The sequence below is a fragment of the Podarcis bocagei genome (genome assembly GCF_964188305.1).
Source record: "Podarcis bocagei genome assembly, chromosome: 7".
Classification (NCBI taxonomy): domain Eukaryota; kingdom Metazoa; phylum Chordata; class Lepidosauria; order Squamata; family Lacertidae; genus Podarcis; species Podarcis bocagei.
Window position 1 is genome coordinate 88,719,557 of NC_138132.1, and position 27,123 is coordinate 88,746,679.

At 44.9% G+C, this 27,123-nt stretch overlaps 1 protein-coding gene and 1 long non-coding RNA gene across 3 annotated transcripts; both read left to right on the plus strand.

Annotated features, from left to right (window-relative positions):
- The first annotated feature begins 170 nt into the window (after positions 1-170).
- ANXA4 (annexin A4) lies at positions 171-24,888 on the plus strand. 2 transcript variants are annotated; one of them, XM_081203200.1, is made up of 13 exons: positions 171-188; positions 10,304-10,346; positions 11,394-11,481; positions 12,673-12,767; positions 14,208-14,321; positions 15,267-15,357; positions 15,593-15,672; positions 16,231-16,287; positions 16,618-16,711; positions 19,163-19,258; positions 21,463-21,521; positions 21,652-21,774; positions 22,472-24,888. In XM_081203200.1, exons 2-13 carry the CDS (start codon positions 10,344-10,346, stop codon positions 22,529-22,531), a joined length of 960 nt encoding a protein of 319 aa, XP_081059326.1. In that variant the 5' UTR covers positions 171-188; positions 10,304-10,343; the 3' UTR covers positions 22,532-24,888. The 2 variants fall into 2 exon arrangements, with proteins under 2 accessions (XP_081059326.1, XP_081059327.1); XM_081203201.1 differs by lacking the exon at positions 171-188 and adding an exon at positions 534-555.
- LOC308592093 lies at positions 3,513-27,073 on the plus strand. The gene is made up of 2 exons (XR_014010370.1): positions 3,513-4,692; positions 26,035-27,073. It is a non-coding gene; the product is annotated as an uncharacterized lncRNA (long non-coding RNA).
- Positions 27,074-27,123: the final 50 nt, after the last annotated feature.

Here is a 27,123-nt window from a genome sequence, read left to right on the forward strand (position 1 = left end):
GAGGAGAACTCGCTCGCTCGCTCGCCTCGCGGAGGGCGCCGGCTTCCCCGCCGAGCTGAAACCCGAGCCGCTCGCCTCAGCCGCCTCCCGGGCGGCGTCCGCCCCTTCCAAGGGCGGGTTTTCCGCGCCTATGAAAAGGCGAGGCGGCGCTCGGCTTCGGCAGCGGCGCGGACTCGGCAGGCGGGCAGGTGAGGCGAGGCGAGGCGGGCGGGTCTGTGCCACTTCTGGGGCTGCGGAGGCCTCGAGGGCGCGGCGTGTTCCGTAGAGAGCGGGCCCTCGCTAGCCTGGCGGTCACGCCTGGGCGCCGGCCCTCTTCCCCTCGCCCGCGGGCCGGCTGCTGGGCCGGCGGGGAGCGGGCGCTGCCACCCTGGGGACCCGAGCGAGGGCTCGCCTCCGTTTCCCCCGCCTGACGCGGGCAGAGTGCCTCTGAGCGCGGGCAGAGTGTCGCTTTGCCTTCCGCTTAGGGCGCGGCGGACGGAGAGAGGCCCAAAGTCCGGGCGCCTGAACTTTTCCGCTGCGGTGCAGAAATGGACTGCTGCCTGCTAGGCCTCGCAAGTTATTATTATTATTATTTTATTATTATTGAAATGTGCCTGTCGCCCTTCATCCGTAGATCTCAGGGCGGTTCACAGAATAAAAATACAGGTTAAAAACCACGAAACTAATATTAAGGACAAGAGAAAAGCATACCAATACCATGGGCATAGCTAGGAGGGGCAGTTGCCACCCCAATCAATGAAATTTAATAAAAATACATAGCAAACTGAGGTTCTGCCCCCGCCCCAACAAAAGGCCTGCCCCTGGTAACAAAAATCCTGGCTACACCCATGCTCCTCTCCTCCCCACCACAGCTCATTTTGAAAACTTGAAAAAATAGCTATTTTTCCCATGCTGCCATATCTGTTTCTGGAAGTGTGGCTGTATGATCTGGGGTTCTGAAACAGGGCTTCCCAAACATGCGTCTCCAGCAGTTGTTGGACTAAAATTTGCATCGTCCTGGACTTCTGGTCCTGTTAGATAGGGATGAGGGGACTTGCAGTTCAAAAACAGCTGGAGAACCAGGTTTGGGAAACCCTGCCCTAAAGCGTACTGTGGGGTGCTAGGCTGTCCCACCATAGCCTTATTTGCAGTTGTCATTTAGGGTCAAATTGCATTTCCATGAACATGACAGTTTTGATGGAAGAAAAATATTGTAGGTCTTGAAGGTGATAATATTTGGGGGTCTTGAAGTTCACGGAGATAGGATGTGGCGTAGATCAAGACTTCTTTGGGGGTTCAGGGATGTTTTGTTTTCTGACTGAACTGCAGTTTGAAATTTTGTGCAGGTAAGTGACATGCCGTTGTTATGAAATAAGCAAACAGAGTAACTTGTGGAAAGCTGAAATATAAATCAACCTGTAATAATAATAAGAGTGAGGAGGTAGTTTGCCCCCACACCCTGATCTAATATCGTTACCAGAGGGGGGGGGGAAGCAGTTGTTGGATAATAGAAAGATATAGAAGCCCCATTTACCTTAGACAGTCTACATGTGCTGGTATGCACTCCCTGTTCTGCCTTTAAGGGGAATTTAAGGGATTTCTTTTTTAAAAAGCGGTTAGCTCTCAGCCTCTTCCCTCAGTCTCGTGAAACAAAACCTGACTAGGAAGCAGATATGTTTTTACTCTGGTGCATGTGGACATATGATGCCAGTGTGCTGTGCCTCACCTCAGGATCTGCTGACCAGCATCCCTCACCTAAGAGTGGGTGGAGGGCAGTCCTACTCCAAAGGAAAAGCAGCCTCAGGGCCAAGATCCAGCACCAGTCTCCTGACATTTGCTCTGATCATTTGCTGATCATAATTTTAATTCAAAACATCTGTAGGGCAGCAGGTTTGGGAAGGCTGATTTGGACTGGAAATTGCTTCTAACAGTGGTGTGCAGGTAGGAGAGAGGTTTTTATGTCTGGGTTGGGGGTGGGTGCCTGCATGATGGGGAGGTGAATTTCACTCATATCTTCCTGCTCCGTTCAGTTTAAAAAAATCACAGGCACACATGTCTGTGTTTGGTTACCATGAGACACACTGGTTTGGTCCTGAGAACAGAGGTCCCCTTCCAGCCACAGGTTGTTTGTGCCTCTTTTTGTTCTTTGTATGAACAGGCCACACCTGGGTTCTTAAAGCTTGATTCAGTGTTCTTGTTTGAAGGGTAAAGGTGTCTCATTTAACATGCTAGTTTTATAATTGCAGGATAATAAAGCCGAATAATGATATTCTAATTGGTGCTGCAACAAGAACCAGTTAAACAAGTCCATCAATTTCTGTATTAAGAGCCAGGAGCTGAAGTTGGTGTTTCCTAAGCTGTTCTAGCTTGTACTTTTGGAATTGCTTGGGCTAAAGTAGCATTTTTGACCTGCTTCTTATCACCATGCTAAAAACTCTGTCACAAGAGAAGCTGATTTCTCTCATTTGAGTGAACTATGAAAATTAAGCAGATGTGCACAATCCCCTATGCTGTGACTTATCTTTTTTGCATAACTTATTCTGCTTCTGGGAGTTGTAGAAAGGAGCCATAATGAGTAGCCTGCCCCAACCTGAACTACAACTCCCATCAGCTCCTACTAGTGCTGCTGTTGAGAGCTGGAGCAGTTTTAGTCCAAAGCAGCTGGTGGATACCAGGTTGAGGAAGGTTGATATTAGGCATTGAAACCTCCCTTCTCCCTCCTTACTAATGAAAACCATATTCCACGGTTTCTGAGGCTTCTGAGATTTCACCAGGTGTGGTGCATAGACACCTCACAACCATAAACAGCCCTTTGAAAAGGAGGGGCAGATTTAGGCATTCTGGCAGATTTGCAGCATGCATTGCTGCTCTGGCTTCTAAAAGCCTTTCCAGAGGATTGTTTTACTGTACATTCAATAGCATGGGTGCTTGTCTGATGGTTTCCAAAGGACTTTGCTCCAGCTAGTGCTGTTTTGGTCTGGCTGGTACATTTGAGTACGTGTGGGATGACTTCCATCAAGCAGTGTCCTACTGGGACAGGAGTTGGGAAAACTTTTAAGTTCCTAGTCTTTAAAAGGTGATGCTTGCTCTTAGGATTTGGAAACTTTTTTCCACCCCTACTCCAGAATTGGTAGCCAGTTTTCTTTGCATGGGGCTAAATAGATGAAAGAGTCACAATACAATAGGGACGCGGACTTATAAAAAATATTGGGGGCGGGGGGGGGGAAAGCTCATGAATAATAAATAAGCTCATGAATATGCAAATAAAGTGGCGCCGCCTCCTCGTGAGCGAATAGGGGAGAGCGCGCTGCGCCTATTAATCAGCTCCGAAGGAAATTGGGTGGAGCTTTTGCTCGGGAGGGAGGGCAGGAGGCATGCAGCCCGACCCTGTGCATTTTGGGCTGGGGGAGGGGCGGCGATGGCGCTCTGCTGGAGGGGCGCCGGAGATTATTGGGGGGCAGAGCCCCCCCAAACGAATTTTTGAGGGGGCTCGGGCCCCCTCAAGCCCCATGGAGTCGGCGCCTATGCAATACAATCAGGTTTTGTTCCACTCTAAGATTTTGTTATAATTAGTTTTCCATGGTTGGGTAGATTAGAAAACATGTCCAGAGCTTGTAGGGAGGCCTTTGCCAAGGGGAGTCTGTTTGAGAAGACTTAAAGAAAGGAATTGAGAACAAAGCTCTGATTAACTTGGGATTGTTCTGCTTGAATTTTGAGCGTCTTGTCTTATTATTTATTCATTTATTGTGCTTTTCTCCTGCCTTACATCCTGCACTTGCCCAGGGCAGAAATGCAGGCATTGACAACCAAATAAAACAGCCATATAAAAATAATATCCTCTAAAAGCACATTACTTGGTAAAGAAGAATGTGAACAGTTAAAGCATTGTATTTATTTCATAAAATTTGTACTATGCTTGATTGTAAACTACACTCAAAGTGGTTTACAAATAAAATCAATAAGATTTAACAATGATGTAAGACCTTCAAAAAGCTAAAACAACAATAGACTAAAAAAAGATTAAAACACATCAGCTTTCTAAGTATCCGTCTAAACAAAAATGTTTTCAGCAGGCACCCAAAATAATACAATGAAGGTGCCTGCCTGATGTAAATAGGTGAAGCATTTCAAAGTGTAGGTGCTACCACAGTATAAAATCGAGAGCTTGCAAATGTGTTTTATGTGGCACCTGTAACTATGCGAGTTCTGCAGATAGTGACCATCAAGTAGACGTAGATGGGGTAAGGTGATTCTTGCAGATAAACTGGCCCCAAGTTGAATTTACAACCAGCAGGAAAGAAGCAAAGACCAAACCAAATGCTAAATGGGCAGTCGTTTATTTTTTCACTTCTTTTTATTCTTCTGGCTATTTCGTAGAGGCGAGAGAAGAACTGAACACATACCCCCAAATTAGCTCTGAGGGTTCCCACAACTTTCTGCAGCAGATTTGATACAGGGATTCAACCCATAATTTTTATTATTTTACTTTATTTTACTAAATCCCCATCCTTTCTGCCCAAAATGTATTTCAGAGGTAGATGTTCTCATTGGGGTAACCCAGGGAAGTTGACCCATCCAGTCCAGCATCCTGTTCTCACAATAGCCAACGAGATGCCACAATGGGAAACCCGTAAGCAGGACCAGAGCTCAAGAACGAACTCTCCTTCTGTGGTTTCCAGCAACGGGTGTTCAGAAGCATCCTTGCCTCCAACTGTGGAGGGAGAGCATAGCTATCATGTCTACTAACCATTGATAGCCCTCTCCTCCATGAACGTGTTAATCCTCTTTTAAAGCCACGGAGGTTTGTGGCCATCTCTGCTTCTTGGGGGAATGAGTTCCATTGATTCTACCCTCCATGAATAAGGACTTTCTTTTGTCAGTCCTGAACCTTCCATCACTCAGCTTGTGGATGTCCACAAGTTCAGGATTCAGAACCACTGGCAAAGACAGCAAGTTCTTCACTCAGCATATAATAGATTTATGGAAATCAGTGCCACGTGGGAGTGCCAGCTTCCAAGCCAGCCTCTGTATCTGTGCCTTTTAACTTCAATTTGATGTGCACTGACATTTGTAGGGGATGATCTCATTTCCATGGTGTGAAATGGCTTCTTCTGCAGGTCCAGCTGATGTTGAAGGCACTGCTAGGGGGTGAAATGGTGTTAGGAAACCTGGGCGGACCTTTTCTGGTTAGTTGGTAACCTTTGCCGTTATTTGATGTTGTGACGCCACTGACTTAGATTTAAAAAATAAAAATTAGGCAACCCTAGATTTGCAGTGCCAACTAGATTTGCAAAGCGAATCTCAACCTCAGTGTCTCCTACAGAACTAAAAGCAGGAAGTAGAGATTTGAATGAATAAACCTTGTTATGCTTGTAGCTGGCAAATGAAAACCATCCGCTCAAGGAAAGTTGCTGACCTTGTTTTTCCTAATGAAATGTAGCAGAGGGGCAGAGCAGTCAATGCGGCTTTGATGTTGTGTTTTCCACTGCTGTGCATGGGGCATGCAAAACGGATGAAAATGATTCTAAATGGTTATGATATCCCATGCTGCTTATTTGACTATGCCTCATGGCAAATAAACCAAGAGTAAATCATTACATTTACACATCTGTAGAGCTCTTTGGGATACTTTGTTTTCTAGCTTTTTTATTTCCTTGAGGGATAAGCTGGAGGGTGGGTGCAACTAATTAGTAAGACTACTAAGAGAAATTAGAAGGGGAAAATCCTGTACTTGAGTTCTGCCAGCAGTGATATAGCATCATAGAACTATAGAGTTGGAAGGGACCCAGGGGTCATCTATTCCAACCTCCTGCAATCACAGCTGAAGAATCCCTGACAGATGGCAATCCAAGTTCAGTTTAAAAACCTCAAATGAAGAAGAGTCCATCACCTTCCATCAGAGTCCGTTGCACTATTGAGAATCTCTTGCTGTCGTCCTAATTTTTAGTTGGAATCTCCTTCCTTGTCATTTAAATCCATTGGTTTGGGTCCTCCCCACTGGAGAAGCCGAAAACTAGCTTGTTCCATCTTCAATGATTCCATGAGGTCAAATTACCTCTCCTACAATCCATTGCAGTTAATGTTAGCAGGAGGTGGGTGGGTGGAAGCTCCAGCTGAAGCCAATGAGAGCTTTTTTCCGCCAATGCTATTTGCAGCTTTGGAAGAGGAGAGTTTTTCATAAGGATCAGAGCTGGAGAATGGAGGGAATAAGGTTCCTCTCCTAATTTCTACCTCTTCGGCCTAGTATTACCTAGTGATTTCTAACTACACCATAAAAGTGGTAGATAGTTTGGGCCCCAGCTACTAATTTATTACCACACCCTTTTCTTGAAGAACTCTTGAGGAGAGCTGGGTTCTGAAGCAGTCTGAAAACCAGGCAGTTTACAAGGCCTGTGGTTTGTGTCTGGAACTTTTTTTTTTTTTTTAGCTGTGGGTTTGGGTACAGAAACTGGAATCTGAACGTTATGTTGCAAGATGTACAGCGCAATCCAACCCATGTCTACTCAGAAACAAGCCCTTGGAATCATGGCTTTGCCACAGTTGCAAAATGTGTCATCTGGTTAGTTCCCTCTTAGAATCCACCAGATCTTTACTTTTTAAAAAATCCACGTATTGTTTTGTGAAAGAGAGTTTGGTTTCCCAGGAAGCTGCTTCTCCGATGTGAGTCCTTATTTACATCAGGAGATGTGCCTGGTAGTTCAGTGAAACATGTCTTGCATGTTCATAAGACGAGCTCTGCTGTTGGTTAGTCATAGTAGTCAACTTATTTGTATACAGCATCACACCCAAATACATCTGTGCTCAAAGAGGGTCACATATGAAATGGTGCAAGTAAAGTTGCATAATAACTACACTTAATTAAATAATAATAATCTCACTTTAACATAACACTTAAGAGAAGCAACGAGTGACAACTCATTTAACGTACATCAAAATTTAAGTGAACTTGAAGTTTGGCAATAGGCCAGTTGACAGTACCCAAGAAGTTTATGCCTCAATCCCAAAAGTCATAAATTCTGCTCATGGTTCCACTGGGAGCAGCTATATTAAGTAAGAGCTGTTTGACAGTGGAACGAACTGCCTCAGAAGTGGTTGGAGCCTTTTTAAACACTAGAACTCATGGACATCCAAATAAAGCTGCATGTTGGAAGTTTCAGGACAGATAGAAGAAAGGACTTCTTCATGTAGCACAGTTACTTTACTCCCACAGGAGGCAGTGACGGCCACCAACTTGAGTGGCTCTAGAAGAGGATTAGACTAATTCTTGGAGGAGAGGACTGTTGATGGTTCTTAGCCATCCCAGTACGTTTCTGAGCACAATTCAAAGTTTTGGTGCTGACCTTTAAAGCCCTAAACGGCCTCGGTCCAGTATACCTGAAGGAGCGTCTCCACCTCCATCGTTCTGCCCAGACACTGAGGTCCAGCACCGAGGGCCTTCTGGCGGTTCCCTCCCTGCGAGAAGCCAAGTTACAGGGAACCAGGCAGAGGGCCTTCTCAGTAGTGGCACCTGCCCTGTGGAACGCCCTCCCAACAGATGTCAAAGAAATAAACAACTACCTGACATTTAGAAGACATCTGAAGGCAGCCCTGTTCAGGGAAGCTTTTAATGTTTGATGGACTACTGAATTTAAATATTTTGTAGGAAGCTGCCCAGAGTGGCTGGGGAAACCCAGCCAGATGGACGGGGTATAAATAAATTATTATTATTCTTATTGCCATGATGGCTCTGCTCCGCCTCCACATTTGGAGGCAGCAATGCTCCTAAATACCAGGTCCTGGAAACCACAAGAGCGACGAGTGGTCTTATGCTTGGATCCTGCTTGCAGGTTCCCCTTGGGGGCATCTGGTTGGCCCCTGTGCGAAGAGGATGCTGGACTAGCTGGGCCATTGGCCTGATCCAGAGTCTGTTCTTATGTCTGTGTTACTGGAACCGGGGCTTGGGGTTAAGCTCTCTCCTTAAACATGAGCTGTAACCAAAAACCCCCACACAGCCTAGGTTTGGAGAAGAGAGACTGGAAAGCCATGTGCTTGGAAACCATTTCAGTTCCACATTACTCTGGCTTTGCTTTTCCTGGGGGGGAGGAAGACTTAAAACAGTCTGAGTCAAAGCTTTGTTTGAAGAGCTGAGTTTTGAAGCAGGCTTTGCCTGGTTCTTCCAGACTAAAAAACCATGCTCCTTGTTTCCTTGGCAGCTTGACATGACTGAGGCACAAACCTGGGAATGAGGATAAAAAGTGCCTGTTTAAAATCTTTTGCGTATGACAAATTTAAATATTAGATTTGCCTCGTGTTTGTAGAAGGTGCAATACCACACATGTGTATATTTGCATTTTGTATTTTCCTAGATTTGTGAAGCCTGCTCAGACCAAGCCTCTTCAGACAGCATGAGTGGTGCTGCTGCTGTGGATTCTGCTGGCTGAGTGGGGCTGTCTCTTCTGGGGAACTCTTGAATCAGTAGAATCCCCACAGTCAGTTTGGTGCTCCACCAGAAATTTGCACCTATTATCCACAATTTGGCTTTTGCCCACTCCCTCAGTCATTAGAGTGGCCCTATATCTGACATCACACATGGCTGGTCACAACTGGAGTGATTTGTTCATTCATCTGATCTGGCACAAACCACTTGTTTCTGGAACACAGTTTCCTGCTTACGGGTTTCTCACAGGAATCTTGGTGGCCACTCTGAGAACAAGATGCTAGCTCAGGGGTCTGCAACCTTTAAGACAAAAAGAGCCACTTGGACCCGTTTCCGAAGGGGAAAAAAAACTGGGAGCCGCAAAACTCGTCATTATAAAAATAACTTTTTTGTCACTTTTTATTATTTCTTTGTTTGACCCCTCAGAATTACTCCTCCTCATAGAAATAAACGTTAAATTAACAAGTTACCTTTGTGTGTGTGTGTGTGTGTTCTTCACTCCCCTTCAAAACAGTGACCAGCGTACATGCCCCCTTTCAATGTAGCGGGCGGGCGGGAAGGTGACATTGGGACGGTGCGTGACTAACACACACACAGCCCCCATGCGACGTCACAGCCAGTACAGCGCCTGCCACAGTGAGGAGTGTCGGGGCGCACAATGCGCCCCCTGCCCTCGCTAGTATCCGCCCCAGAGCCGAGGCAAAGGTGTAAAAGAGCCACATGCGGCTCCGGAGCCGCGGGTTGCAGACCCCTGTGCTAGCTAGACTAGATGGGCCCCCAGTAGCCAGGCTCTTCTTAAGTTAATTTGTGCTTTCTTCTGTCATGTGCCCTGTTCTGGGACAGGCAAGGCTGGTAGAAAAATCCATCAAAGCACTTCAAGTCCAGAGGTTGCTCTGTGGTGCCAGATCTCTGCTTCACATCAAGATGAGCTTTGTCATTGTTTGCTTCTTCAGCCAAGTTTGTCTCCCAACACAGCTTACAATTAAAATGCCCACAAACTTTCACTTATAATAGGGGCTGTGTGGGTCCACCTCTTTGGACACAGCCCAGGTTCAAGTCCATTCCGGGGTTTGTGCTGATGCTAAAGATGCCATCACAGTAAAAGAGGATTTCCACTGATTGCAGAATCTCTGGTTCATAGCGGTTAAGAACATGAGAAGATCCTGCTGGATCTAGTCCAGCATCCTGTTGTCAGAGTGGCCAACCAGATGCCTCCTTGGGAAGCCCACAAGCAAGACCCAACTACAAGAGCAACTCTCCCCCCCTGTGTTTTTCAGCAACTGTTACTCAGAAGCAGTGTTGCCTCTGACTATGGAGGCAGAGCATAGCCATTGTGGCTAGTAGCCTTCAGTAGCCCTCTCCTTCATGAACTTGTCCCTTAAAGCCATCCAGATTGGTGACCATCACTGCCTTCTGTGGGAGTGAGTTTCATAGAAAAATCATACGTTGCATGGAGAAGTACTTATTTTTATCTGACCTGAACCTTCCAACATTCAGTTTCATTGGACATCCATGAGTTCTAGTGTTATGAAAAAAGGGGGACGGACATGTCTCTATCTGCTTTCTGTATGCCATGCATCATTTTATAAATTTCTATCATGTCACCTCTCTTGCCTTTTCTCTAAACTAGATTGCATTTGAGGAGTTTTAACTGAGAACAGGCTGTGCAGAACTGCCCCATGCACACTAGAAAATCTTAGGATTTTGTTGTAGTTTAGTTTTGAGACGTATGTGGTGGGGGTAGGAAAGGATGTGTCTAGATGTTTGCCCCCCAAGTAGACAGGGTTGTTCCTCTCCAGTACTGGGTGGTACTGTACCAGGTGGCTTAGCAGCCCCTCTCTCCCATGCCAGGAGAGCACTGCTTTTGAAGTCAAATATTATCTAAATCACCTCTTCTTTTTATTGCAGATAATCATTGGCTTGGGAAATTCCAGACCAGGTGGCTGTCATGGTGAGTGATTCCTGTTTCCACAGCTTGTACCAAGCTGTGCCCGGTACCCTCTGAGCCCAATAAACAGGGCCATTGTTCTGTGACATTGAGTTGGGGAAATAAAACAGACGGTAGACTCACTCTTATCAGAGCAAGAATTATATGATAGTGCCATGGGAAGGTTCCAACAGAGCTGACAGTTGGCAACAGAAAGGTCAGGGCTGCTGGGTCCTCCTAAATCCTCTTCTGCAGCCTTCGCCAACCTAGTGCCCTCCCAGTGTTGTTGGACTACAACTCCCAAAAGCCCCAGCCAGTGTGCTGGGAGGGCACCAGATTGGCAAAGGCTGTTCTTCTACTTATCATAATTTCCCACTTCTGTCCTGTGGGAACTTAACCTATATATGCTTTTGTAGGGGGAGGAGTCAGACCCCACACTGTTTTGGTTAGGTAAACAAGACAAGAGACTATTTATTGCATTTCCATCCCACCTATCCTCCAAGGAGCTCAAGGTGGTATACATCCTCATTTTATCCTCACTTCAACCCTGTGAGGTAGGGTAGCTGAGAGATTGTGAATGGCTTAAAATCACCCATAGAGCTTCATGGCTGAGGAGGTCCTGACTAGCTCCTTAGCCAACACTCTAACCACTTCACCACACTGGCTCTCTTATACCAAATTAAGATTATTGGTTCATAGAGTCCAGCATGCCTTACTTTGAGTTGTGATAGTTTCCTTAAGCTTTCAGGCAGGGATCTTTCCCACCACCTGAGATCTTCCTTTAACTGGAGATTGAATTTAGGATCTTCCACCTACTCTGTGTGTTCTCTAGCATTGAGCTGCAGCTTTCCTAATCTCTACTGGAATTTGGTGTTGCCCACTGGCAACAGGTAAGCAACAGACATCATAGCCACCATTCTGAAGAAATATAGCACACCTCACAATCTCTGTGCTTTTGCTACTATGGCTTTCAATGAGCTATTTGGAGGCCAGCTGAGTTATTTGGAGCCACAACCACTGGTATATCCCTTTTTGTGATGGCATTTAACAGCTGATATTCTTTGGCTTTAGGCAGGAAACCGGGGAACTATCAAAGGAGCTTCCAACTTCAGGGCAGACGAGGATGCCCAGAAACTTCGTAAGGCCATGAAGGGACTAGGTGAGTCTCTGCCCCCCCCCCCTCTGATGGGGTGGGGAACTTCAAGACCAGGCATTAGAAACCAGTGGCCCTCCAGACCTCTGTCTGGCCCTTGGGGTTTTCTGTATCAAAGGCTGTCAAAATGGCCTTGGCATAGAATCATAGAATCACAGAGTTGGAAGAGACCACAAGGGCCATCGAGTCCAACCCTATCTATGCATCTGTGTACTGTATACATAAAAAGAAATTATCCCTAGAGAATGGTCCGTCTAGCATGGTTGCTGTCTACTCTGATTGCCATTGGCTCTCCAGGGTATTGTGCAGTGGTCTTCCTTTCTTTGATGCTCAGTCCTTTTAACAAGAGTTGTGATGGATTAGACCTGGATCCTTCTGCATGCAAAGCAGGCACTCTAGCACAGAGCATTCACATCTGCCACTCAGTTCTACAGATTAGAGTTGCGGTGGAAAGGCAGGAATTGCCTGCCAAGCTGTGTCCCCTCCACCAGAATTTTGGACCCCATTCTGCCGTAAGGAGAGTCTAGAAACAGTCAAGGTGCATCACACCAAAGACATAGGTGGACTTGCAGGTGACTTCCAGGAAGGTGGCCAAGCCACACCCTTAAAGAAGAGTCTTGTTTATCATTGAGGCTCTCAAAACTGAAAGTGTCCTTTTTAAAAAAAATAAACTGAACCACCGGGGTTCAAGGAGGACTAGAGAATAGCTTATTCATAGCTCCACAGAAGATAAGTGTGATTTCATAGAAATCTGTATCCTAATGGATCTAGGACATGACAGCTGCGACTTGGTATAGAAAAAAAGAAGAGAGGAAATTTAATTGCCAAATGACCTAATAACCTGGCAACAATGTATCTTCCCTATTTAATGACTAGTGTTTTCCCATTGGAAGAGAGCAGAGCTGGGGTTCCCAATAGCTCCCTTGGTGGTCTTGCACAACCTCACCCCACTAGTCTCTATATTGACCCATGCTCAGTCCCCTTCATTCACATCCACCTTCTTAGGCTGCATGTGCATCAATGTGTAAACTAGTGGATGTGCATGTGTGTCTGTGAGCATATTTACACTTCTAGAGATAATTGCTGCTTCCCAGCTTGTCAGTAGTTACCATGGTAAATTGATGTCATTGTCTCTCCACCCCCACGTGGGTTTTCTTGCTTGAATTTCAAATAAGTTGGTTGCTTTTCTTGCCTCAGGTACAGATGAAGATGCCATTATTGACATTTTGGTTAACAGGAATTTGGCCCAACGGCAGGAGATTAAGATAGCCTACAAATCCACTATTGGGCGGGTAGGTACATTGAATAGGAACTATGTAGTTCCTTGGTTCTCTCTTCTCCCTGCTCCTCACCTCTAGTTTTTGAGATTTTAGAAGTTTTATAGTTTAAAATCTGTCATGGCAAGTATTATTATTTTTTTTGTACTGATCAGCCTATAATACTTCACCTGCCCAAATGACATATCTATGTCCTCCCTTGAGTCTGCTTCCCCCTCACCTGTGGTTTCCCCAACTTTTAAATAGCCACTCACTTAGTCACCTTTGATGAATAGGAATACTTTTCAAGCAGCCAGAAAAAGCATGATTTCTTTCTCTTCCCCAGTCCTCTGCACGCTTATTTTATTTAAAATCATCTTAAATCCCAATATTACAAAAAAGTCATTAAAGTCAAAGACACAATAAACTGCTCCAGTACTGAAGAAAAACAAGTTCTGCAGTTGAAAGCATATACAGAAGAGGAGCCTGCTAACGAGTCTTCAGGCTGGCAGTCCAAAAATGTGAAGGAGCGGAAAGGCCATTTTTGTTCTTTAGCTGACTACAGATCAAGCAAGGGGGTGGTCAAACAGACCTCACCCTGGTAGGGAGTTCCACAGTCTGAGCATGAACACTTAAAATACCTTCTCCTCTGCTTGGGGTCCAGGGAAAATGGCAGGCTCATACGGCCACATAGGCCTAGCGCAGTTGGAAGTCAGCAGGCAGGCTAGTTAAAAACGTATCTAATTTGGGGGAATTTATTTGCAAGGCTAGGCTGAATGTTGGACAGCAGAGCAAGGGTTAAGTGTCTCATCAGCCGTGCATGTGCTCTGGGGCCTTTGGCAAGTCACACAAGTGCAGTTTCGTTTGCCCATTTGGAAAATGGGACTATTAAAAACCTCAAGGGGAGTTTAACCTCAGAGGCCTGTAAAGCACTTATCAGATTCTAAGTATGGTGAACTATGTTTAATAAAAGTAAGTAGCAAAGGTAGCAGTGAGTGCTCATAGTTCTGAGGGCTTTGGGAGGTAATAAAGGAATATTCCAGTGATGTATACAAATGATTAATATGCATACATCAGTCACCATCCATAAAAATGAATTTACAGGTCCCCTCCATTGGCAGTGATGTTAATAATTGGCAGACGTTCTCAGCCTGTAGTACAAATATTTGTCTTAAGTAAACCTCTGTGAATCCAGACTATAAAATTCTTTGGAGTAAAACCCATTTTTTCTTGTTTGGCTAATGACCTCAAAGCAGTATGAAACAAGCTGTTCTTGTTTTTTTGTTTAAAGAAAGAAAAGGTTGGGTTCTTCCTCCCCACTCCCGGGGGGGGGGGTTCACCTTATTGCATTCCTGTTAAGCCAAGTGGAGGAGCTCCACTCTCACTAACTTTTCTTACCTCTGATGTGCTTAAAAGCACATTTTCACAGTTGTTTCTCTGTGAGATATTCACCCAAAACATGTCTTTCCCCAACAGGATTTGATTGACGACTTGAAGTCTGAGTTGAGTGGGAATTTTGAAAGGGTTATCATTGGACTGATGACACCCATCACTCTGTATGACGTGCAGGAGCTGAAAAGAGCTGTCAAGGTTTGCAAAGGCTTGTAACAGAAGCCCAAGTATGAGTGGACTCTGCCCAATAAGCATAATTCCTACAGTATTGTCATGTAAAATTGGGTGGGACGTAACTGGGGTCTGCACACAGATCACGTAACTGGAATGCACATTTTGCTGGACAGGGCCTGGTTTCCAGAGTATGTGGTACTAGGATCATGGAATCATAGAATGGTAGCCTTGGAAAAGAGACCCAACTGGTCAAATAGTCCAATCCTGTGCAATGCAGGTATCACAGCCAGGAAGGAGAGATGGGAAGGGAAACAGAACTTCCAGTGGGTTCAGATAAAACCATGTTGCAGCCAAAGAAAAGTTGCCCTGGAGCAACCTGGATGGGTCTGCTTTGGGTGTGATGAATTCCGGCTACAGGGCCCCACCACACTGGTGTTTGATAGTGGGTGCATTCTGCAACGTGCTCTTGACACAATAATAGTGCCCTGGTGGTGGATTTATTCCTCTTTCATCTCTGCTGGGGTGCTTCCCTGTGCATCTGGACTATGGCACAACAGAAAAAGGAGAAGAATAAACCGGAATGTTTGTGGTATAAAAAGTAATCTGATTTCAGCAGATATGTGAAGTGAAGCAGAGAGACCACCCCAAAATATTTGCAGGCACACACCATCATCAATGTGTGATAAAAAGGGCAGAACCCTCTGAGCAGAATGAAAACCACTGTAGAATGAGCACTGCTGCCTTCTCATCTGTTTTAAAGCCAGTGGGTACTTTCCCACCCCCCATCTTTGTGTTTCTCTAAGTTGTTGGTTTTTTTCAAAGAAAGGACTCCTTGGGGAGGTTTAGCATTTAAATCCTGCCTGCATTGGGATGAGAACTCTCCCTTTCTCCCTAGTGGTCATTCTGTTCATGTTCTCTGTCTGTTTGTCCCTCTCTCTCTCTCTCTCTCTCTCTCTCTCTCTCTCTCAGGGGGCCGGGACAGATGAGGGCTGCCTCATAGAAATATTGGCTTCTCGTACCAACCCGGAAATCAGACAGATTAATGAAACCTACAAACATCGTGAGTATAAAGAGATGTTTGTGAGTTTCTTCCTGTGGTATTTGCTTGCGTGGGAGAACTTGGTGTTAGGATGTGCCCAGATCTGTCTAGAAATCTTCCTTCCTGAATCGGCTGCCTGAGGTAGTTACCTTGTCGTGTGGTGGGAATGAACGTGACTCTAATTTCTCAGTACTCTCTGGAGTAATTTCAGTAACCCTACCCCGCTATAGCCATTGTGTCTTGGCTTTCTTGACAGAGTATGGGGTTAGCCTTGAGGACGACATCGTCTCGGACACCTCCTCCATGCTCCGGAGAGTGCTGGTGTCTCTTTCCACTGTAAGTAATCAGGTTGGCCAAGGCTGCCTTATGGCAAGCTTTCACAACCACCTCTCCCTCATTTCTTTCTTTGTCAGTATTTAAGGCAGACATGCTATGAACCACTTGCATGATGCTTGTCCCCTGGTTCGGGACCCCTTGGTACAGACTACATCCAAGGGCATTTTGCTGCCTTGGAATCTCCCCTCATTTAAGCTGGATACATTGGATCAGTGGTTCCCAAACTTTTTGGGACACACTTTTTTGGGGAATGAGTTCCATAGACTCATCTCCAGTGCCCCCTACCCTACCCTATAAAAAAGCATTATTCAGAATAGTGGTTTACATGACCAGAGGATGATAATAACAAAATGAAATTCAAAACAGTAACAGTTAATTGCACACTTATTCAAAATCCAATTAAAACTGTTTAGTTTAATTAATTCAGCAAAATTGATGAACTTGATCCAGTGATAGCAGTTTTTCAAAGTCTGATAGTCATTGACACCTACAGTGCCCCGCTAGGAAATTCCCACCCCCTGCATTAGACTGAATTTAACCTATGCCTCTTGTTTCCAGGGCAACAGAGATGAGAGCAGCTATGTTGATGAGGGCCTGGCCGTGCAAGATGCCCAGGTCTGTAACTCTTTGCACTTGGGGAACAGATCTTACTGCAGAAAAATACCACATTGGGGCAGCAGCTTATATCACAGTTGCCTCCTTCTGGGGAGTGAGTTCTTCTAACCCAGGGCTATTTCTCTCTGCTGTGATTTTAAACAATGTGTGACATAAGCTCCACCTTTTTACCTACTTGGAACTTGTCTGGGCTATTGGATGCCGCAGCCAAGCTCTTGTTTAGACCTCCCTTCTCCCCTCACAGGCTCTGCTTCCCTCCCAGGTTTCCTTGTCCTTCTGCACTGACCTTTTAAAAATTGATGCCTTTTTATCTGCACTTCTCATTTTCAGTGTCTGTACGAAGCTGGGGAGAAAAGGTGGGGCACTGATGAGGCCCAGTTCATGAGTATCCTGTGCTCAAGAAGCAGAAACCACCTTTTGAGGGGTAAGAGGCTGAACATTTTGGATGGTTGTTGTACAGAGACTCCCCTTGGGCATCTGGGATGCTTTCAGAATATGTGCAAAGGGGAGGGAGCCCTTTCTTGTACATATGCCAAGAGGGTAGGAATTTAAAGTGTCTCTTTACCACACTTAAATGTAGGAAATTTCATCATCGTCAACCTAAGTTTATTTGTATGCTGTTTTTCCATGGTAAAACCAAGCTCAAAGAGGTTCAGAACCACACACAGACTAAAATATAACAGCATTTCAAGGTAATGCATCAACAATGACAAAACATAACACAATTTTTTTTAAAAATCACATTAATATCAATCAGGCAAACAAACATCTCATTTTAATAAACACTGAAACAATGTCTAACAGTAAAATATAGGACATTCAGAGGCCATTTCTTAGCAATGGCAAAAGGGAAGCTAAAAAGCAAGCATGTGATTTGCCACATGACAGTTGGAGGTTTGTAGTCTAAGCAAAGGCAGTAACATGACTCTTAAGGGTGGAGCCAGCCCTGGCGTGACTTCTAAGGATGTGTAACCAGCCCTGACAGATACTCTTACTACAGTTTCCTTTTGGGACTCTTCCCAACTTAATTTCTTTCTCCTGTGGAGGAGCGTACATGAGATGCTCTTCCGGATTGCAAAATTCATACAGCATTTATGTGCTGCCATAGTGCCTTTCTTTCATGCCCATGGAAACTTGCATTGGCATGAACCCCTGGGAAGGAGATCTGCATCTTCCTGTTTTTTGCTCCACCGGTTCTTACAGTAAGAGTTGGCTTCAAGACAAGTCTGCTGCATTTGCTTTGCTACCACCTGTTGGTGCTTGTCTTTCATTCACTCTGTGGGTTTTTAATCCTCCTCCTCCTTCTAGATAAATGAAAGTTTGTGAGCCAGTGAGCAGTATGCAGAGCACTGTAGCTCGGAAGATGTGCAAACACAAGCAGCTTCCTGAACCTTCGAGGGCCTTTTGCATTTTTGCCTTTAAGCTCAATCCAAAAATGGATTGCCTTGGCCAAACCTTAATTAATTGATGGGGCTGTAAAGTAAGGACACAGTTTGAGACTACACTAATGTAGACTGAAAAAAGGCAAAATATGGAAGGTTGTCTTTCCTTTTAACACCTACAATATATAGAAACCTTTAAAAAACAACAACCCATAAGTCCACACACACACGGTTTTAGAAACCCCCGTGTCTGTTCAACCCAACTTGCCACTGCACAATATTTCTTTTTTTTCCTTTTTCTTTAATTCTTTCAACATATACAACATCACAGAGATAAATTAAGTAATTTATCACCAGAAGCTGGTGTTTAGGCAATACGTGCAGTTCTTATCCCAGACTACTTTTTGTATAGAAGGCAATAAATAGTTTATTAAGCAAAAAGTTTTATAATGTGAGGGGAGCTGTCTGTTTTTGTTTTTAGCTATGTACATAATGAAACTGTGCTATTGATTTACAAAAGAGACTTTATGTTTCAAGCTTTGTGCCAATTTTATTATTTTTCTACAAGTGCTGTTTGCCACTCTGTTCTACCAATTTGTCAGAGAAACACTGTCTAAGTTCCTCCAGAATCTTGTTGTTATGCAGCTGGGTGCTAGGAGAAGAGAATTTACTAAAAGTTAAAACTGTAAAAGTTAATACTGTCTCCCATAAATGGATTGAGAACAGCCAGAGACATTTTATCCAGTAAGTGGTTTTATTTGAACAAATACTTCATCCCAGAACTGAGCCACTGAGCGACATGCCATTTTTACACCTCTATTATTGAGGCCAAGACCAATTTAAAAGGAAATTTTCTCCATATTGAGATCCACACCTCTTTACTGATGCTAATCTGCCAATCAGCTTTCCATATCTCCTATAAACCATCTGTTGTGTCCATGTTTATTTGGATCAACACGTTATACAGTCTAGACAATAGAATCTGTTCTATCTCTTTAGCAGCGTTCAACTATAATCCAAAGGGGAAACTGATGTGGTTTGGTATATCAAAGTTTCACAGTAACCAAGAGATTCTATATTCCTTGAGTTGAAATTTCTACAAATCCCTTGGGCGTGGCTGAGGTTGTGTAAATAGTGTCAGAGTTTGTTTAAACCTGCACTGTGGAGGAGTAAAGGTAAAATATTTCTACTGAACTGCCATTTTATTTTAAAATAATCATAAGTCAAATATCAGAAACCTGGGAACTCCCCTAATGTTCTATGTTCTAGCTCATCTAAGCAGCAAAACAGAGGGCAATTTTAAGTGTTGTTGCCAGTGCTCATCCTACTCAAAGTCATTTAAACTAATAGACATGGCCAACTTTTGTCAATTAATTTCAGTGAGCCTACTCTTAGTAGAAATTAGTTGAATAAAATCCTAAATATGTGGGCTTCTAGATTTGGCACCTTTTTTACTTTTAATTTGCTAGTAAAACCCTCCTTCTGCTTTCCAGTGTTCGATGACTACAGGAAGATTGCTAACAAAGACATTACGGAGAGCATTCAATCTGAAATGTCAGGAGATCTTGAGGATGCCTTGTTAGCGATAGGTGAGTCATTTACTGAGCTGCTGAAATGAAACGGGGGATGGGATGGTCTTGTGGGGCAACTTGAAAGAGCTATGGAGGTGCCTTGCAATGATGGTCTTGGTTTCTGCACCCTTCTCTCAAGAAGTCCAATAAACTCTACATGAAGATTATCCAGCAGCCCTGTGAGATAGGCTTGACTGAGATAGTTTGGCTCAGGTCACCCGGTGAATTTCATGGTTTATGCCCAGGATAGCTAATGCAATGCCTCCTTCCATGTGAGCCTTCGAAGCTCCTTAATATCTGCAGGGGAGACTCCCCCGCATTCTGGTAACAGTTTGTTCAAACGTGAGAAATCGCTTCTTTGGTCACATCCAGACTGGAACTCCCTGTCTTGGGAGGTTGATTTGCCTCCCACACTGACCTTCCATTGTCTGCTGAAGGTGTTTTTATTCTAAAGCCTTTTGGCCTGCTGGGCTGAGGTGTATTAGTGTAAAGCTGTTTTTGTCTCCAAACTGATACTGTGGCATTTCTTTGTTTTACTGATTTCATCAATATCTGTTAGAATTTAGTATTTGCAAAGGGTCGTTGCAATAGAATGATTTATAACTCACCCCCTTTAGCAAATAATGATCTGACTTTCACGTAACCATAGCAAAAAAACAAACTATGATTTAACATGAACAAAATTAATGTTGAACAAGTTGGAACAAATCTGGGTAACAGATCATGGTTTGTTTGGAGAGAACTAGCACTTGAGGCAAAATGGGTTCGGACATTTTATAATATACTGTATGTATTTTAATGGATGTGTTTTCTGTGTTGTTTTAATTCTGTTAAGAGTTTAATTACTTTTAAGCAATTATCTTTTATATATTTTTAGCTTTTTGTATTTTATCTGCGTTGTTTTAATTTGTGTAAGCCGGCTTGAATCCTGGTCTGGGGAAAAGGCAGGATATAAATAAATATAATAATAAAGGTAAAGGTACCCCTGACCGTTAGGTCCAGTCGCGGACGACTCTGGGGTTGCGCGCTCATCTCGCTCTATAGGCCGAGGGAGCTGGCGTTTGTCCGCAGACAGTTCTGGGTCATATGGCCAGCATGACTAAGCCGCTTCTGATGAACCAGAGCAGCTCAAGGAAACATCGTTTACCTTCCCGGTGGAGCGGTAGTCTCGTAATCTGGGGAACCGGGTTCGCGTCTCCGCTCCTCCACATGCAGCTGCTGGGTGACCTTGGGCCAGTCACACTTCTGTGAAGTCTCTCAGCCCCACTCACCTCACAGAGTGTTTGTTGTGGGGGTGAAGGGAAAGGAGAATGTTAGCTGCTTTGAGACTCCTTAAAGGGAGTGAAAGGCGGGATATCAAATCCAAACTCTTCTTCTTCTTCTTCTTTTGAACTGCTAGGTGGGCAGGAGGTGGGACCAAACAATGGGAGCTCACCCCGTTGCAGGGATTCAAACTGCCTTCCACTCATCAAGCCCTAGGCTCTGTGGTTTAAACTACAGCGCCACCCATGTCCCTGTAATATAATAATAGTAAATAATAAATGGTGACAACCCAGACTCCTCGGAGCTCCTTGGACAAGCCAAACTCCTGTTTCCTTGGAAGAAGGCAGCAGCAGAGCGAGAATCAACGCTTCAAAATAAAACCATAGTTTTTGTTTTAAACTGTAGTTCAATGTGATATTTGAACTTGGCCAATAATAATATCATGACTGATCAGGGATTTGAATCTATGACTTCCCAGGCCAGGTCTGACCCTCCAGCTCATAGACTCATAGAAGTGTAGAATTGGAAAGGACTCCAGGGGTCATCTAGTCCAGCCCCCTGCAATGCAGGAATCTCAACTAGATCATACATGATTGATGGCCATCCAACCTCTGCTTAAAAAGTTGGACTCCAATTCCAAGCAGCCACAGCCAGCATATGCACCGGTTGGGGATGCTGGAAGTTGTAGTCTAGCAACCTCTGGAGGGCAACAGGTTTCCCCCACCCTTATTCTAGAGAGTCCTTCATGCTTTCTCACTGGATAATGGCTGCTGATGAAGGGACTCCTATGTTGGGCAGTTTCCTCTTGGCCAAGTACAGTTGACACCACACTTTCTTTCTTCAAAAATGCAGGCCCTCTGTTTGCTTGAAAAACTATATTCCTTGATCATGAGCTTGTCTGGTTCCAGCTCTCTTTTCTAGCTTTGCTAACCTCGCTTCCTTTGTTTTTCTCCTTGCAGTAAACTGTATAAGAAATAGGCATGCCTACTTTGCTGAAAGGCTGTACAAATCCATGAAGGTAAATGGGACAGGGGAGAGAGAAAGGTTTGAATGTGCCTTGTTTGTTTGTTTGTTTGTTTGTTTGTTTGTTTTAATGCAAAAACCGAGTGACCAGTTGCTTGTTTTCTCTCTCCCCCCCTCCAATCAAGGGTTTAGGGACAAATGACGACACCCTCATTCGAGTAATGGTCTCCCGCTGTGAGATAGACATGATAGATATCAAGGCAGAGTTCAAGCGGATGTATGGAAAATCCCTCTACTCCTTCATTAAGGTGAGCTTGCATTTTTTGTTCATTTGTTTCCCCATCCAATTCTAGCACCTTTAAATTCCCATGTAGGCCTCAAGCCTAATGAAGCTTTGAGCTGCTCTCTCTCATTGCTGTGAGGCTTGGGCAGGAGAATTCCCTGCAGGAACAATGTCCCCAAAGAGGCTTACACTCATGTGAGCAGCCTGGAGCAGTGTTTAATGGCCATAGCAAAGCCGGATACAAACCACCACCACCCACAATGTTGCTCTCCAGATATGTTGAACTACATCTAGCATGGCAGCGTCTGTAGTCTAGAACTCACATCCTCTTGAAATCAGGCGGGCACCCTGACTGCACGCTTTTCGGTGGCTGCTAAATGGTTTTTGTTTAGACAAGTACAATGTGGGTGTATGTTTTAATCTCCTTTTAGTTTATTGTCGATTTTAAAACATTCAAAAGATAAAGTGTTGCTTTTACTGATAACTTTGTTTTCGTCTCCTTGTAAATTGCTTTGAGCTTTGCTTTTTTAGTCAAGTAGTGTATCAACTTTATGAAATAAATAAGGTAAATCTCCCATCAGTCTCTGTCAGCATGGCCTTATGGCGCTGGGGCTGATGAGAGCTGTCGTCCAAAACCTCTGTTGAGCACCCGGTTGGGGGACACTGCTTTAAACCATTAATCAAAAGTGTGAATTGACAGTGGCTTCAAATTTCTCTTTCAGGGCGATACCTCAGGAGACTACAGGAAAGTCCTGCTCCTCCTTTGTGGTGGGGAAGACTAACAGCCCAAATGGCCTCTTGCCTTTTCCTGCACCCATGCAGCACGTCTTGCCCACGCTGCCTGCAGTCTCAATCTCTTGCAGTAATCCTTTTATGCCAGTTTTGCATCATGCTAACCTAGATTTTGTGTACTATAATAGGTTTGGAAATAATTTCTCCTTGGAATCATTGGCAGATAATATACGTGTGGGGAGCTCTGAATCTTTTTTGTGCCCTGGCTTCTAAAATTAGACCTGCAAACGTGTTTGTGATTTAAACAAAAAAAACCCCACAAAACCTGGCAACTCTCAAATTTCCTGCAGGTCCTCTTGACTAGGTTTCATTTGCCTATACTCCTCACTCCTGAAGGGATTGCACAGAAGGGACTGCTGACCACCTAAGTCAGCCTTCCTCACCTGGTGACCTCCAGCTGTTGCCAAACCATAACCCCCTCCATCCTTGGACGTTGACTACAGACTGGTTGGAGTTGGTGGGTGTTACTCTCCAGAGGTTTTGGGCTGTATCAGGCTAGGGAATGCTAGCTTTGGTATTCTGTTGATCAGGCACATCCAACTCCCAAGAGACTGTGATCTACTCCCACTCTAAAAATACTGGCAGTGATCTACCCATTGTCAATGCCAAGAGCTGTTGAACTTTTTTGGGGGAGAGTTGCTCAGAGTTGTTGAGCTTTGTTTAGGGATTGATCAGGAGCACCACGGAGATCTCTTACTTTGATCCTGTGATCGACTGGAAATGCCCCCGCGATCGACTGGTAGATCACGATCGACCTGTTGGACATGCCTGCTGTAGATTTATAAATGAAATATAGGCCTTCCTTGCAGTCTGAAGTGAAACAGAGGAAATTGCCTTATATTGAGTTAGACAATTGGTCCATCTAGCTCAGCACTGTCTACACTGACTGGCAGCAACTCCCAAAGATTCCAGAGAAGAGTCTCTCCTGGAGATTCCAGGATCTGGGACCTTCTGTATGCAAAGCAGGTGCTCTGTGGCCCTTCCCCAAAGTACATCCCCCACACAACTACACCCTCATATACAGGAGGCTGCGTAAGCATTGTTACTTAGCTTCACATGCCCACCAAAATTTGCCAGGAACAAATATTGCATAATGAAGGGGCAGTGCAGGATTTCATCCCTTGGCCTCACTATAACTGCTAGCAGAATGCCCTGTACATTGTATTTCTTACCCTAATCCCCCAGAGGCCAACCACACGTTTTATTCATTTCTTAACATTCTTAGGGCCTGGTGTTTTGAAGAGGAGCCCCCGAGCCAGGTGACTTGTTCTCCTGTTGTCTTCATTTCCCCAGAATTCTTTTGGGGCCTCAACAAATAAGGCCCCAAGGCATTCTGGGCAAATGGCAATGGCAGCAGCTGCACTGCCTGGTGCTTGCCTTATTGGTTCGGGGCTCCCTGTAATGACCCAGCCATACCACCTTTACACAGTACCCTTCATACGCATGGCAAGGGAGACTCGCTTTTCAGTCAATGTATATGGGAACTGCTGCTTGCATGAGTCATTTTAAAAATTGTTCTTTTTAGTAAATCTGGATATTGCCAAGTCCAGCCTCTTGTTTAGTTCCCAAAGGGGGTTGTGCTTCATTCCCATTTATGTGTAGTTGATTTCAAGAATTTTGCCCTTTTTAAGAAAATAAGGTGCTTCTGGAGGGAAATTGAGGAGGGCAGTTTCAGCTTGACTGAGGTTGAAGGGAGGTCACCTCTCTACAATGCTTCTGCCTTCCTCCCAAGTTTAGCCCCTTTGCTTTACATTTTTTTAAAAAAATATGCACAATGGCTTAAAATTTCACACATGTTCTGAACAGAAAATCTGTGTCCAGAACAAAACATGTTCACAGCAAATGAATGTAATTTGGCTCCTACTCAGAATGCTAGAGCACTTATTTAAAACAAAACAATCCTCCCCTGCTGTCTTCTGTGGTGCCTTTGGAATCACAAGTTGTAAATTGCTGTGTCTGTATATATTCTGCTGCCAAAAAATGTAACACCTTTTTGTGCCTTTCCTGTGAAATGCAAAAAGTTAAACAGTCTGATACAAATTCTCAGCACCAAGAGTGATAAAGGTTGACTCTTTTGAATGTGATATAGATATGAGTGCAGGAAGCTCTGCCTTTGATTGGAACAGAAGCATGAAAAGAAATCGTCTCCTCCACTCTTCCACTAGAGAGCAATTCTGATCTAGGAAACAGTTTATGTACAGCAGCTGGTCCAAATGTCACTCACTGCTCAGAAAGCCCTCTCATCTGTGCTTTGAAAAAAACAAAAACCTATCAGGTTGTGATTTACTTTCGTTTCATGTTTGTGTGAATTCTATTTTGCTTCTAAAAGAGTGGGAATTGAACATGAGATTTGAGTCAGGTTTCAGTCTTCTAAAACTACCGTATTTTTCGCACCATAGGACGCACCGGACAATAGGACGCACTTTGTTTTAGAGGGGGGAGAACAAGAAAAAAAAATTCTCCCCCTCTCTGCCCAGCGCCCCTTCAGTGAAGCGGCAGGAGGCGCTGCATAGAGAGGGGGAGAACTTTCCCCCTCTTGTTTTCCCGCTCTAAAACAAGGTGCCGTTTAAGGTGCGTTCAGGCGGCTACCTTGGAAGCCTGGAGAGCGAGAGGGGTCGGTGTGCACTGACCCCTCTCGCTCTCCAGGCTTCAGGTTCCTTTCGACCTGCTCTTTGGGGCTGGCGGGGGGAAGCCCACCACCAGCCCCAAAGAGCAGGTCAGGGAGCAGCGGAGAGGCGCAGCGGAGAGGCTCCTGCCATAGCCGCGCGTCACCTCTCCAGCCGGGAGAGGGTCGCGGGGCTATGACTTCTTTAGCCCCGTGCGCGCTCTCCCGGCTGGAGAGGTGACGCGCGGCTATGGCAGGAGCCTCTATAGCCGCGCGTCACCTCTCCAGCCGGGAGAGGGTCGCGGGGGGCTTCTTTAGCCCCGCGCACGCGCTCTCTCGGCTGGAGAGGTGACACGGGGCTGTAGAGGTTCCTGCCATAGCTGCGTGTCACCTCTCCAGCCGGGAGAGGGTCGCGGGGCTATGGCGTCTTCGCTCCATAGGACGCACACACATTTCCCCTTCATTTTTGAAGGGGAAAAAGTGTGTCCTATACAGCGAAAAATACAGTAGTTCTCCTTTAGAAGACAACCCTGACTTCTGGTTAAATGGGAAACAACTGTAAAGCCATTGCAAAAAGGTGGCAGTGCAACAGGCGGTTGAAATGGCATCATCCTGCTAGCTTTCCACTCTAATAAACCAAAGATGTGTTTGCTGTAAACTTAGCTTTTTTTTAAAAAAATGGAGTAGAAGCCTCCTGGTAAGATGGACAAGAGAAGACTGTAGGGACTGAACACGAGGCTCTGGACAAGCACCCTAGGAAATAAATATTCTGTAGTGCCCCTTCACCCACCAAAGGAATCTTGCTAAGAACTTAAGAAGAGCTGTGCTGGATCAGGCCAGTGACCCATCCTCTTCTCAGAGTAGCCAACCAGATGCCCCAACGGGAAGCCTAAAGCAGGACTGGAACATAAGAGCAATCTCCCCACCTGTGATTTCCTGCAACTAGCATTCAGAAGCATTGCTGCCTCTGACTGTCGGCCGAGCATAGCCATCAAGGCTAGTAGCCATCAATAGCCCTCTCCTCCATGAATTTGTCTAACCTTTTAAAGCCGTAGGTATTGTAGTAAATGAGGGTAGCAAATGTGATTAAGTTTCCCAAAAACATCCCTAAAGCTGCCCGTGCCACAACTGGTAAGGAATTGGCAAGTTTAGAATCAAGGAACGTCTCTTTCCTGGAAGCCTTACGACGGCCTGGGCATAGCAGCATCTTTGCTTGATCCCAAAAGAGAGATCAGGCTCTAGAGTCAGCTGGAGAGTAGCAGCCACATCATACAAGAAACTAGAAAAGCCAACAAGAAAGTTGGGAGCATCAAAACACGGCAGAGAAATATGCAGGTCTGTAAGGTTCTGGGGAGGAGCTTATGTGATTTTTATCATCTGCAACCATATTGTTTGTTAGTTCAGAGCCCTTGCTAAAGGTACTCGTTTTAGAGAAGCAGTGACTCAGGCCCCCAAGAGGACATGGTGCTGGAGAACTCCCTGCTCTGCCAAGGTTGAGAGGCGAGTTTAAGATCTAAGCTTCGGATCCAGATTTCTGAAGGAACAAAGACACCTCCTCCCTATCCCCCTCCTTGCAAGGGTACCGACAAGCATTTCTCATTCTCAAACATTGAAAGGAGTGCCTTTACATCATGGCAAAGGACAGGGCCCTCTCCACTGTAGTGTGCTGCTTATAGAATGCCCTCCCCCTCAAGAGTACAATTAGTACAGATGCAGAATAGGAAAAGTCGCCCCTCCTTGCCTGGGTTTCTGTTGGCTACTAGGTCTTCAGTGTGCTGCAGCAACTGGTGTTTCTTCCCCTGGGTGGCAATTTTAACAATGTTTTGAATTTCTAGGGCATGAAAACTCTTCCTATTCTTAACTGTTTGTGTCATGCCCTAGGATGAAGGTCAAGCTGGAAATACATTTAATAAATAAACCCAAACTATCCCTTCTTTGGAGGAATTGGCCACTGACAGCTCACTTTCTCTGGGGCAT

Bases quoted from the DNA above. Each gene is read 5' to 3' on its own strand.
- ANXA4 (XM_081203200.1), top strand. The intron at 12,768-14,207 runs GTAGGTACATTG...TTTCCCCAACAG, and splicing joins ACAAATCCACTATTGGGCGG to GATTTGATTGACGACTTGAA. The intron at 15,673-16,230 runs GTAAGTAATCAG...TCTTGTTTCCAG, and splicing joins TGCTGGTGTCTCTTTCCACT to GGCAACAGAGATGAGAGCAG.